The following is a 14326-nucleotide window of genomic DNA, read 5'->3' on the forward strand; positions in this document are numbered from 1 at the left end:
GCGAGCTCCGTTGGAACGGTTCAAGTATAAGTGATCCTCAGGAGCAGCAGACACCAGGGTCCCACGGCCGTCGGCCAGAAAAGTCATGACACGGGGGCTTCCATTGCGTTCAGTTGCAATCCCGTGAATATAGTTTCCCTTCGTGGGCGTTTCTTTTGTTTTTCTTGTTAATAAAAAAGAGACGTTGGTATATTTTGTCGCCCGATCTCTCAAGACGCTTCGCCTTCTCTCTCTCTCTTCACTCGCTCACATGAAGGGATAACTCGAGCTCCGATTCCTCTCTCTGGCGACCTCGGTTTCTAGGGTTCCGAGATCCGACTGTTGGTGCGTTTTCGATCCGATTCGACCTTGTTGGATGGTTGATTTGAGGTTCTTGGGCTTCCACGATTTGGGACCTACGCCGGGAGGGGAGTTTTCTTATTTCACGCATGCGGCCCTACGGCTCGAACCCCAGGAGGGATCACGCCGGCGGCCGAGGCGACCAGACGTCTCCGTGGATTCCTCCCGTGGATGGCGGTGACGGCGGCCGCGGTGTTGGGGGTATCGGGAACCTGGCCGACCGGTTGTCCGGGTTGTGCTTGGGCGACGGCCCCGATGAGAGCCTGTATCAGGTCATGAAGGCTGTGGAGGACGCTGAGAACACCATCATGCAACAGGTCAGCTGGTCGTTCTCCCATATTTCCGCAGGAACTGTGATTTCGTTACTTACAATTTATCTCGGAGGGCGTTGTTTAGTTTTTAGATGTGGATTGGTTTAAAAAATTATGAATTTGTTTGCACAAAGTCCGGTTTGATCAATATATGGGTAAGCATGATAATTATATTGTAGCAAATCGTGTTGAGGTGAGATTTTTTTCTAGACTAAGAATCTGATGACGAGGGAATAATAATGTGGATGCAAAATGGTGACGTTAGAGTTTTATTACAACGGTTAGGTACTTTAAAGAACCTGTGGAAAATTTGTACTGAGCTTTAAATTTTAGCCTGCTAGTAGCAATGTTGCAGGCATAAAATGATGAATAACTTTCTATTATGTCTGTGTTCTGAGCAAGAAAATGGTTTTTGTTTCCACAAAATGATTTTCCTTGCCCTCATTATCAGTAACATGGGCAGATAAGCAAAAACATAGATGAGATTGAAGGTGGTTGTGCAGACTAGCTTTTTAAATGAACGCCACTTCCATTAGCCAGAAGTTCTGTCAACATCTGTTTTGGTTGGATTAAAGAGTAGAATACACAGTGAAGGATCTTATCAATTACCATGGCATTCCTGCTAAAAGTGACATAGAGATCACTTTTGATGTGTGGCTTGGTGCTCGGCAATGTTGTTTCTCTCTTGAACTATTGAAAGTTAAAGATAAATAGTGTTCTTCATCTGTGAAGCATAAAGTGCATGTAAAACCTTCACCCAGTTTCTTCATCATTGCCAATGGAGGGGTTTCCTTTGACTGCTTATAGTGAGGAAGCCTACAATTTCAGTTACAGAAATTTGGTCAATGCAAGGGGTGAAAAGGTGAATGTTTAAAAATAGCTCTTTATTCATCTTCATAAAGAAAGGTGGACGTTTAGAGTTCTAAGCTGCAGGTTTTAGAGAAGTGGATCATTTGATACATGTATCTCTGCAAGAAGTTTGCATTGCAATATGTACTATTGAAGATCAACATACCATGTCGAACAAAGTTTGCATGATTGAAACGTTGTCCTTGTAGGTAGAACTTACATAAAGCATGTGGAACAAAATCATTCTTGAGGACTCGTAGAACTTTTGAATTGCAGATTTAGCTCGAATTAGGACATCTTCCACCAGGTGGAATTGACATGCTTAATGTGCTATTGAAGAGTGGTATACCATATTTGTATAGTGACCATTAGAATGGTGGATGGATTGTTGAAATAGTTGGGTTTAATTGTTCAGGAAAATTTTGGATTATGGCAGTTCCTGTTGTAACTGAAGACTTGTCAAGCATGGAAAGTTAAAATAGCCAAACTAACTCTAAATTTTATTTTGTTTATGCTTAACTATCTTCACATGAGGTCTGACAATTGTGGCAGCTGCTGGAACTTTCATTCTGTTTTTACAAAGGTACCTTAGTGGCTATAAAATAGCTACCTTGTTTTCTTCAGTTACAAATAGCCAGATTTATTGCTTCCAAGTTCTTGAAAGCTAAACATTTTAATTTTGATTCAACTTGGAAAGAGCTTCGATTAGACATGGTCCTTCAGTAGTCAAGACCAATCTTAATGGTGGAATGGCCCTGATTTTTCGTGGTGGATTTTGAGACTCTTCGTTTGACTTTCATGGGAAATCAGATCTGAAGTAGATATACAAGACCTTATTCACTCCTAAGAAGCATCTGTAGTATTTTCTGTTGTGTGCAAGACAAGTAATATTGGACATGAGTTATGATAGTGAGTGCTTTATTTTATTTTTTTCATTTAATTTTAGTGGTGAAACATTTGACTCCCAATGAGCATTATTCTTGGTTTTTTTTTTTGGGCAAGACCTATGTGGTATTGAACTCAAGCTGTGAAAGCACATGCCCTGTTTTCTCTTAATTCATTGAACTTTAGCGTGAACCATTTTAATCATCCAATTTTTATCTTAATATATGAACTAGGGTGTTCCATCTACTGGTTGTAAGAAAATGACATATTATGTGAGCTTAAGTATATTGTTTGCTTGTGGACCACTTTGTTTCAATGACGTATGACTATCATGGGGGGATGACTTGCAAAACCAATGATCGACATTTGGGAAATGCATTTGGGGCTTAAAAGGAAATAGTGGACTTTGAATGACCTTGGAAAGGATACTAAGTTTGGCAAGGATTAAAGAATACCAAGCATTTTACAAGAATGATATGCTTCCAAAGGAGATACCTGATGTTATTGATATTATTATAGATAGTTGGTTGGTCTTTGAGAGATTATAGGTTAAACTCGGAACATGAGTCAATAACTATATTCTTTCAAGTCATACATAGAGCTGCGGAAGCCTGTGGAATTGATTTTTGTTTAAATTTTGAAAGACATTTCTAGCAATCTTTGGTACATCCCTTATCTAATTTTTGGTATTTTGTTACATGCTTTGCATTGAGATCTTTTTGGACTGTGGTTAAATCATTAATCCTTCAAATGTTGACAATATTATATCTCTCTTGAATTATAAACTGTGAATTCTTTGAATGCTCTTCACTGAATTTAGCAAAATATTGATATATGGGTATTTCTTTAAGCAGATTTCCATAATGATTATCTTCTAAATCATCTTGATCTTGTTCTCATTTGTCAGCAAGATTGTGAAAACCAGGATTTGTTCGAGTATTTGATTGGTTTGACTGGATCTGCAGTTCGGGTTATTCTGGATTGGTTAGATTAGGTTACTGAAATGGAATTTAGCAGGAAAAATGAAATAAATAAGGACCAGAGAACTAAAACTCAGAAATAGAGAAACAAGGAAAGACAAGGAAAATGTATGTACCCGTAAAACAAGAAAATGTCTATGATAAAGAGTTATAAGAAGTTTATTTGTGGTGCATGATTATAACTGATAGATGATAATAGGATATGTTATAAACAATATGCACATATTATTGGCAAATCACAAATTCTAACATATCATTTATTTAATTTCTTATATTTGAGGATACTTGATTAGTAATAGAAACAGATGAGGGGGAAAACTTCTTCACACTTGGTGGGCTTTGAGACTTATTGATTGCTGAGGGTATAGTTTCCTGCATTATGATAACTTGATGTATTTTTTTTTTTCGCTCTCTTGGTTTCATCAGCAAGATCAATTGAGATTTGTTGAACTGGGCTGATTTTTCTCCAAAATATGTGCACATTACTTCGAGACATGATGTCTCTAATGGAACCAATTAGGCCTTTGTATCTTTTTGCATCGAATTATTAATGTTGAGCAGATCATTAAATGTTTATAAGTTAATTAAAGATTTTTATTTTTTTTTGTTTAAGTCTTACATGGAATTAGTTTGGTGGTCATGGTGGAAGTTCATGCTTGAACTGAGTCAGTCAGTCTTCTTTATTTTTCTTGTGCACGCATGTTGAAGCTTTGCTCTTTTAGGCATTTTCTAACAATGAAGTCACCGGGTGCCCAAGTGAGGCGAAGCTTGGGCGCTCGCCTATTGGGCTGGGTGGGCGACTTGACTCAAGCATAGCCCAAGCACGTAGCAAGTTGAGTGCTCGACTGGGCCCAGGTGTTGAGTGGGCCGAGTGCTCACCTCGTTCAACTTAGGCCACGTCGAGCCTGAGTCGAACCAAAACACTCATCTGGTTCGATTGAACCATGTATCTGTTGCAGAAACCACCACCCGCAAGTGCCCTAACGCTGAAGTCCTTTCCCCACTTCGTTCCTCATGGCGGCAGAGTTCCTCCCATCAATGAACGACGGTAACAGTGGCGGGTCTTCCTCTGATGGTAGTGGCGATGGCTTCTTCCTCTCCCTCTAGGTATATCTATCTCTCTCTTTTTCCCTCCTCCCTCCTACCTTTGCCCCGTTCACCGCAGCCCTCCTACGTTCAGCACATCGCTCCGTCGCAGCCCTCCTACGTTAATTGCAGCCCCTCGCCTCCCCCCCTCTTCCCCAGTTGTTCTTCCCTCTTCCCTCTTTCCCTCTTCTTTGTACACCGCTGCCCTCTGATACTGGGGGTAATGCAGAATGAGGGGGTAAAGTAGAATAGATTTTGACAGAAAACCGATATTAGAACTGTATTTGCTAGAATGAGTATTTCAGATAGAAAAGTCATAGTAGACAAGGAACAAATTCTTAAAGTCTCAGTACAGTTGTATTTGCTAAAATAAGTGTTTTGAATAGAAAAGGCACGAACTCACAATAAAACTTAAATAAAATCGAAAAATAGCTCACCATCAAGTTAAAATCACAAAGGGATACAGAAATTTCACCACCCCAAGGATTATAAATGAGGATACAGAACTGAAAACAAAAGACTCACCACTCAAGGACGCATCCAAGAGATACAGAGTTTAAGAGAGCTTTTGCCAAAATATCAGCAGTTTCTATAGTCCTTTTTAAGCCCTAAACACCATAATAAGTACTAGTGCATGAAACAACCCTTAATGTATAGGGAATTTCGAAATTAAGTGTTTTACAACTGTTAACCAACTCCTTTAATGCATTCCTTGGTCATGAAGAAAAGCACCTTGAAACAGTTTTAACTTTGTACAGGGAATATGCTGGTGAGCTATCATATTTGAGTGGGCTAAGTTGAAGATTATGAGGCAACATTGTTGGCTGAAAAAAATATCATATCATCAGCAAGGTTCATTTGAGCAGATTATAGCAAATTAGACAATCCTATGTCAAATCACCAACATTAAACTCTATATGCTTTTTGTGTTTGTTGGCAACTTCCATATACCTCTCATTTTACTTTTCTATATTTGCTTTAATACCCTCATGTAGCTTCGTTATCTACTTTACTCTTTCATCAGCATCTTCACTAAATTGCTTAGTTGTCGAATGAGGGACGGAGTCCAAAGGACCAATAGGATTAGCACCATAAACAACCTCGAAAGGACTCTTATTAATACTATGATGCATAGAACGATTGTAGGCAAACTCAATTTATGAAAGAATGAGATCCCACTGCTTAATATTCTTGCCAACATAGCTTCTTAGCAAATTTCCCAAGCTTTTGTTCGTTACCTCAGTTTGCCCATCAGTTTATGGATGATGCGAGCTGCTGAAATTCAAAGAAGTACCCAGCTTTCTCCAAAGAGTTCTCCAAAAATGATTAAGAAATTTTGAATCTCGATCAGACACCATAGTTCTTGGAATACCATGCAATTTAACAATCTTCTTAAAATACAAATCAGCAATATGAGATGCATCATTCGATTTATTGCAGGGAACAAAGTGAGACATTTTTGAAAATTTGTCAACAACAACCATGATAAAATCCTTGTTCCTTTGAGTTCTTGGCAGTCCCAAAACGAAATCAAGACTCACATCCTCCAATGAAGCATTTGACCCAAGCAATGGAGTGTACAATCCAGAATTTTGAGTTCTTGTTTTTGCCAAATGGCACACTTGGCATTGCTTTACATGTCTCTCTACATCTCTAAATATCTTAGGCCAATAGAAGTTTGATTGAACAAGAGCTAGAGTCTTGTCTCTACTGAAATGTCCACCCAAAACACCACCGTGAGCTTTAGCTATAATTACTTGTCTTAAAGAACAAGATGAAACACATAAAGCATTAGCTCGAAAAAGAAAACCATCAAAGATAGAAAATTATTTAAAGGAACCCGATTTGCAATTCTGCCATATTGAGTCGAAATCCACATCATTCTTATAGAGATCTTTGAATGTTTCAAATCCAACCACTTTGACTTTCATTGCTGATAATAAAGAATGCTTTCTGCTCAAAGCGTCAACAACCACATTTTGAACACCAGATTTATGCTTGATTCTAAAGTTATAAGATTGCAAAAACTCCACCTAAGTTGCATGCCTCTTGTTTAGCTTGTGTTGGTGATTAATGAACTTTAATGCCTCATGATTAGAATATAGGACAAATGAGTTGGCAAGAAAATATTGACTCCAATGAGATAAAGCTCGATAAATGACATAAAATTCATTGTCATAGGTAGAATATTTCTTTCTCGTATCATTCAGCTTTTCACTAAAAAATGCAATGGGCTTTCCATCTTGATTCAAAACAATACCAATTCTCACATTAGATGTATCACATTCAACCTCAAACACATTGTCAAAATTTGGTAGAACTAAGATAGGAGCTTCGGTCACCTTTCTTTTTAAAAGCTCAAAAGCATCATTAGCCTCACTAGTCCATTTGAATTTATCACATTTCAAACATTCAATGATTGGAGTGACAATAGAGCTGAAACCCTTGATGAATCTTCTGTAAAAGGAAGTTAAGCCATGGAAACTCCTCACATCATGCAATGAAGCAGGTGTTGGCCAATTATAGCTTCTACCTTACTTTGATCCATCATAATTCTATCTTTTGAAACAACATACCCCAAAAACACAACACTAGAAGTAAAGAAATCACACTTCTTTAGATTAGCATAAAGCTTTTACTGCCTCAAAATAAGAAAGATCTCTTTTAGATGATTCATATGCTCCTCTTCGCTCTTGCTGTACTCCAATATATCGTCAAAGTAAACTATAACAAATATTCCAATGCATTACTTAAGTATGCGATTCATAAATCTCATGAAAGTGCTAGGAGTATTAGATAGCTCAAATGGCATAACCAACCATTCATATAAGCCTTTTCTAGTTTCAAATGCTGTTTTCCACTCATCTCTGGGCCTCATTCTTATTTGGTGATAGCCACTCAAATCAATTTTAGAGAAAATATAAGCACCACACAATTGATCAAGCAAATCATCTAACATTGGAATAGGAAAACGATAGTCCACTGTGATTTTGTTGATGGTGCGACTGTCTACACACATTCTCTAAGAACCATCCTTCTTAAGCACTAACAAGGCTGGGACTGCACAAGGACTCATGCTCTCCCGAATCAATCTCTTTTCCATCAACTTGTCCACTTGTCTTTGAAGTTCTCAATGCTCTTGGGACTCATTCTGTAGGCTGCCTTGTTAGGTAGAATAGCCCTCGAAATAAGATCAATATGATGTTGGATGTCTCTCAAAGGTGGAAGGCTACGTGGAATCTCTTCCGATATAACATCTTTAAACTCTTCCAGGATTTGTTTCATGATTGCTGGTGTCTCCTTGTGTTGTTCATTTTCCTCTACTACTACTAGAGCTATAACATGACCACCCTTGTCTAATTCACCTTTGCATTCACCATAGTACATAAAAGCGCTAACTTCCTTCTTTGGTGCATTGATTTCGGAAGGTTGTAATGGAGCTAAGATAATCTTCTTTTCATTCACCTTGAAAGAATAAGTATGTTTGTAGTCGTCATGCAACACCCTTCTATTGTAATGCCAAGGTCTTCCCAACAGCAAATGACAAGCGTCCATAGGAGCAACATCACATCATACTTCGTCTTTATAATACTTGCCAATAGAAAACGAAACTAAACATCTTTTAGTTACCTTATGTCATTTCCTTTTTGCAACCAACATAATTGGTATGGATGTGGACGAGGGATTGCGTCCAACTTTAGCTTCTGTACTATCTCAAAAGATACCTCGTTCTCAAAGCTGCTGCTGTCGATGATCACCAAGCACACCTTGCCAAGAGAAGTGCATTTAGTGTGAAACACGTTTTTCTCACCCAACTTTCATCCTCGGTCACATAAGATACTTGTAAGCTACGTTGCAATACAATAGACAAACTATGATCTGCATAAGTAACCACTTCCTCATCTTCATCATATTTTGTTTTGTTGTCAGCTTCATCTACTCCTCCATCACTATGATCTTCAACTAAAGTTACAATCCTCCTATTTGGATAATCTGAAGCAATATGTCCAAAATCGTGACATTTGAAGCATTTTCGGCCACTTGGGGTAGAAGAATTAGGTGTTTCTTTGTTGCTAGCAGATTCTTCAACCTTTTCTTGCACCTTCGATATCACCTTGCTTTGGACAGTAGGCTTGGAATTTCCTCCTTTTGTATAGCCTTCTTTTGAACCGTATCGAGAACTCTTTTCAAACTTCTATTGCTTTTCAACTTTTAATGCCAGCTTGCTCACATCATTTAAAGACCAATATGGCTACAGTTGAATAACTTTAGCAAGCTCATGCTTTAGACCTCCTAAGAATCTTGCAATGGTTTACTCTTCTAGTTCCACAAGCTCTCCTTTTAACATTAGATTATTGAATTATGCTATATACTCTTCCATACTAAGATCTTTTTGCTTAAAATCATGGATTTTGAGAAATATCTCTTGCCGATAATTGTCAGGTAAATATTTTCTTTCCAGCTCCCTTTTCATTTTTTCCCATGTCACGATCTTACTATTCCCCTCACGTTCTTTTTGTTTCTTCAGATTTTCCCACCAAAAAGATGCATTCCGTCTAAGTTTAAGTGCCATAAGTTTTACCTTCTTTTGTTCTGGTGGTTCATGAAAATCGAAAATTCTTTCCACTGTATTAAGCCAATCAATGAAGTCATCAACATTAATTTTACCTTTAAACTCTAGAATATCCAATCGAGTTCTATTTGTTTTGCCACTCTATCACGGACAAACTTCTAAACAGGATGTTTGATGTAATGCTTATGTATGTCCGTGTCTTTTGGTATGTTCATGCTTTGCACAACATGTAGAGGGACGATCGAAGGCTTAATAGTCCCATTTTAGTTGGGTTTGGTGGTCGCTTTAGGCTTGTAAATAAAGGTTGTGTCATGTGGACACTTGTGAGATATTTTCGGTCTGTAGTGGACCATTTGTTGTGCAACTGTTCAGAGCTTATAAAGTCTGTAATTTGCATTGTCTATGAAGTGTTTCCTAGAATGTTTGCTTGTGGATCCCGAGTGAGGCACTTTCTCTAACCCATTTTCTCTTTTGTAGGTCCTAAGGGACTATGGGAGGTTTCGGGGAGGCTGACCTTTGCGGACGGACACGCAAGAGTGCCGTACGACTTAAGCAAAATCAGCTAAGTTCGTGACTGATGGTATTAGAGCGGGACAAGCACTCATAGAAACACTTGGCATGCAAACATGGGGTACCTAGCGGGGCTTCGTTGAGGGCAGTCAGCACACGCGCGACCGTTTGGGGGAAAACGGGCATGAAGATGTAAGGAAAAGGAGTCGCTCGGAGGAGCGGGCATTTGAGATTGACATTCAGAGGAATGGCCAACCCTTCGCGCAAGAGGCACCACGAGAACAAGCAAGCTTGGAAGAATGCGGAGCGCACAAAGGTTGGGATGGTTGAGTTTGAGCTACAGCTCAACGTTGACAATTATACTTGATGATGCTCAAGGCAAGCGAGGCGCTTGGTAAAGGATGAGACCATGCAAGGTGGAATGAGTTGCTTAGCGACCGAAAGAGTTGTGCAAATCTCACAGAGGTGAGGGGAATTGCTAACTCAAAGAATTCGGTACTCATGCATGGGCTTGTATGCGGACAATGGAATGTTCGCAGCCATCCCAATGCGACCGAAACTCGACGCCATGGAGCATTGGAACTTTCTCTTCGACATGAGAAGGATATGTTCGTAGGAGGCTGAAGTGTGCAGGGAGTTCAACATGTTGCTAGGCCTTGAGTGGTGCAGCTGGGGCTGTATTGACGTGGAGTTGGTGCGATCTAGCAAGTGCGTTTGCAGGAGGCAGAACAATGCACAGTTTGTTCAGCAAATCGGAGTAGTCCAAGGGGATGGTGGTCTCCGAAACTTTCAGAGAGAAAGCGTAGAGAGATGTTGCTCCAACAGGACATATATCCAGGAGGGATAGGTCCCGATTCTCCAGAGGGATAATCATGTGCAACAGATCACATATGTTGAGGTGGAGTACCTAAAAAACAACAACTCCATGAAGCTTAATGGACTGAGCGAGCGATGAGGAGTCGTCGCATGATCTCGCTTGAGAGAATGCATTGGTGGATGCATTGTGAGATTAAGTAGGGGGAGCAAACCAAAGCAACACAAATGAAGGCACACTTGGAGTCGATATGGAGATCGGACTCAAGGGAGGGCTGACCCGTGGAATGGTGGGCGCGAGGACCACCATCAACTCAATGCAAAACGAGGAGGGAGCAACTTGGGTGTAACTTGGCGAAGTACCTAAGCCGCATGAAGGGAGCCAGCATAGAAGATGGAACATGGAGTGGAGGCACAGAGCTTTCCTTGGACAGAGGTCAAGGACATGAACTCTTGCAGAGGCATGAGCAGGATCATGTTGTTCCATGGGTCCTTTATTCTGACGGAGCAGACTCATCTTGCATAGTGTCAAAGACGAAGGGAGCTTCTGGGCACATGCACCTTATCTCGGATAAGCATTTGATGGAGAACTAAGGCGACTCAACTTGCGGAGGCGAAGTTGGGTTCAAAAGGCCTTGGCACGGGGCAAGAGGACGCGGAGGCGGGTACTCTTGAAGAATATGCCACAGTGTTGCCATTCAAGTTGCCATGAAGGAAGCGGTGCGCAGCGGAGATTGTGCTGGTAGAGGCAGAGGCCCAGGATCCAGACAATGGTGCACCACTTTCAGCGAAGTCGATGGACTTCGGGAGCTACTAGGCGACGGACTGTCCTAGAGCGATGCTTCATCTAAGTGTGACCCTAGAGTGGGTGGATGAAGGTCGATTGCCAAAGGAGCGAACAAAATCGAAGGTGGAAGAGACCCTGCGATATATTGGCATAGGCCACACATGGAGGGATCACAATTCGAGTTCATCCCACAAGGATCAGAATGCAATGGAGATGTCACCAGGAGGCGACATGGTGTAGCGGATCGTGGTGGAATAGTTCGTGGTAATGCGATACACACGACATAGTCCCGTGAGGGATTAGATCATACAGAGGTATGATCGGGAGCTATTGGAAGCTCCACTTCGGTGAACAACATGACGACAAGAAGGGCTATGGATTCAAGGAGTGAAGGTCATGGTACCGCAGAGGCGGGTCTTCCGTGCGTGCATCGAATTTTGCATCGGATGAAAGCCTTGGTCATCAGCATATGGGGGCTATGTTCCACCAAGGGAAAAGTTCGAATGCAAGTACCAGTGAGTCCCATAGGAGGGACTTGATCATGCAGAGGTATGATCGAAGCAGTTGGAGAGTTGGACTGCTCCAGAGCCCATATTCGCTTAAGGGAGCCCGACAAGTCAAAGGACAAGGTCGAGTAAACGAACGTTGCTGCCAAGGAAGCTAAAGAGAACAGAATCGGTGCAAACCCTACAACGTGATGGCAGAGGCCATGCATGGGAGTTGCAGTCTGTCTTTCCATCAACCAAAGGGAGTTGCTTGGAGAACATAGAGGTGTTGAAGCAGGGGGTTGAAAGGGGCGAGGAAGCGACGATGAGTCCAAAGGGACTTAGCTATCCAAAATCAAGCATCGGTTAGAATGAAGGTGAGACTCGGAGGAGTGCCACAGAGATATATCTACTGATCGTGAAGAAAAGGGATGCAGATGCGAGGCGACGGATAGTAGGGCCATGGGCATGGCAGTGCCATGGTATCGCAGAGGCAGGACTTTCGTGAAAGTCATTGATCCCTTGCTCTCATGGAGGGAGAGCGCTTGGTCGTGAAAGGGGCTGAGGAGGTGGAGCATGCAGAGGCAAACTCTAAGTACCGAGATAAGGCTGAAGGGCAGAGGCCAAGGAACTTCGTATGACCTGTGTCAACTAGCTTCTCATCAAGATAGCCGAAATTGAAGGACTTCGGGTCATGCAAGAGTGCACAACCAAAGAACGAAGCAGGCAGTACGCGGTGCTGTACCTTTGCTACTCAATGGAGTAGGCGGCAGGGTTGATGGAGAAGACGGTACAATTCCAGAGGCGACCAAATCTATTAGAGAATTACTCTAAGTTGGGGTGAAAAGTTCCTACATTCTAGAAGTTCGATGGTATTGAGAAGGTGAATCACAGTAGCTAACTCAATGCAAGGAGTGCAAACACTTCGAGTGTTTCAGAAGTGTGAGCAAAGAGCAGGCGAAGGCTAGTAACCAGCTCGATGCATGGAGTACAACCTCAAGGAGGCGGGTGAAGTCAAGTAACCTTTGCCTTATCAACTCTTAAGAGAATGGGCGAAATCGAGTACCTCAATTCTCTTATCTATCCAGTAGAGGAGCTCTGCACAGGTTCAAAGACCCTTCGAAGATAATGGAAGACAATAGTTGTCAAATCCTCACCAACGGTGATCAGTGCTACTGAGAGTAGATTGTCCGCTTCATTTCCCAACGAAATGTCGATCGAAAGTGGAAGTGATGCGAACTTACTTGGAAGGGACATCTAAGCGAAAGAAGAGTCGATGGACAAATTTTATAGAGGAAAGACCCAAAAACTTCAAAAGTTTGCGAGACGATGCTCGTCAAAGCTCCAACAAGCATCCATCCAGTTCAAGCAGCATGAATCATATGAGAGACTGACGTAAAGTAAGGATGGTCTTTTCCTTCATCTGAAGGATTCGCAGGAACCAACAAGGATCAACACAACTCAGCTAACCCCACATTAGAGTCAGAGTCATTGGCGAGTTGAAGCAGTATGGCGGATCAAAAGTTTGACTACTCAACAACAGCAGCGGAGAGTAGCTGTGAGCCAAAAGGCGCATTGCAGCTGGAGAAAAAGATTGAAGACTCAGCAAAGGCGAGGGGTTGCAGTGTCGACAAAGGCTTCGACGAGGACGTTGAAGGAATGAGTGGGGGAGAATGTCACGGACAAACTTCTAAACAGGATGTTTGATGTAATGCTTATATATGTCCGTATCTTTTGGTATGTTCATGCTTTGCACAGCATGTAGAGGGATGACCGAAGGCTTAATAGTTCTATTTTAGTTGGGTTTGGTGGCCGCTTTAGGCTTGTAAATGAAGGTTGTGTCATGTGGACACTTGTGAGAGATTTTCGATCTGTAGTGGACCATTTTGACCTTTTGTCGTGCAACTGTTTAGAGCTTGTAAAGTCTATTTGTAATTTGCATTGTCTATGAAGTGTTTCCTGGAATGTTTGCTTGTGGATCCCGAGTGAGGTACTTTCTCTAACCCGTTTTATCTTTTGTAGGTCCTAAGGGACCATGGGAGTTTCGGGGAGGTTGACCTTTGCGGACGAACACGCAAGGGTGCCGCACGACTTAGGTAAAATCAGCTAAGTTCGTGACAACTCGTCTTGGACTCTATGTCTTGCCCGAAATCTTCTCGACTCCCTTGGATGAGGAGGTGTATCATCATCATAAGTAAATTCATGGACATCATTTTCATGCTGGTTGTGTCTACTTTGAAGCCCTTCGATTATTTCATTTTTTTCTTGTAGACTACGCAACAATCTTCGTAGCTGCAGCCTCAATGACTCAACATCATCTTCATGACAACTACCTTCATCAACTATATCTTTTTCATTTTGCTTTGCCATGATCTTTAACCTTTAGCTTTGATACCAAACAGATACCGTGGGTGATGTAGAATGGAGGGGTAAACTAGAATAGATTTTGATAGAAAACCGATAGTAGAGTTGTATTTGTTGGAATAAGTATTTCAGATAGAAAAGTCATAGTAGACAAGGAACAAATTCTCGAAGAAAAGTCGTAGTACAGTTGTATTTGCTAAAATGAGTGTTTTGAATAGAAAATGCACGAACTCATGATAAAACTTAAATAAGATCGAAAAATAGCTCACCACCAAGTTAAAATCACAAAGGGATACAGAAAGTTCACCATCCTAAGGATTATAAACGAGGATACAGAACTGAAA

The 14326-nt window shown here is 41.3% G+C and overlaps 1 protein-coding gene across 10 annotated transcripts in view; it reads left to right on the plus strand.

The window, feature by feature from the left end:
- The first annotated feature begins 200 nt into the window (after window positions 1-200).
- LOC135645671 (uncharacterized) overlaps window positions 201-14326 on the plus strand; it is a 38753-nt gene continuing 24627 nt past the window's right edge. For 4 of the 10 annotated variants that reach the window (XR_010498841.1, XM_065164297.1, XM_065164299.1 and 1 more), the window contains exon 1: window positions 202-656. Coding sequence is in view for 7 of the 10 variants with exons in the window: in XM_065164297.1 (XP_065020369.1) it covers window positions 429-656 (228 nt within the window). In the remaining 3 variants the exon portion in view is untranslated. Of the gene's footprint in view, window positions 657-14326 lie in introns of all 10 variants that reach the window. The other 6 variants (XR_010498842.1, XR_010498843.1, XM_065164303.1 and 3 more) reach the window with 3 other exon arrangements.

Source organism: Musa acuminata, chromosome BXJ3-8 (genome assembly GCF_036884655.1).
Source record: "Musa acuminata AAA Group cultivar baxijiao chromosome BXJ3-8, Cavendish_Baxijiao_AAA, whole genome shotgun sequence".
Classification (NCBI taxonomy): domain Eukaryota; kingdom Viridiplantae; phylum Streptophyta; class Magnoliopsida; order Zingiberales; family Musaceae; genus Musa; species Musa acuminata.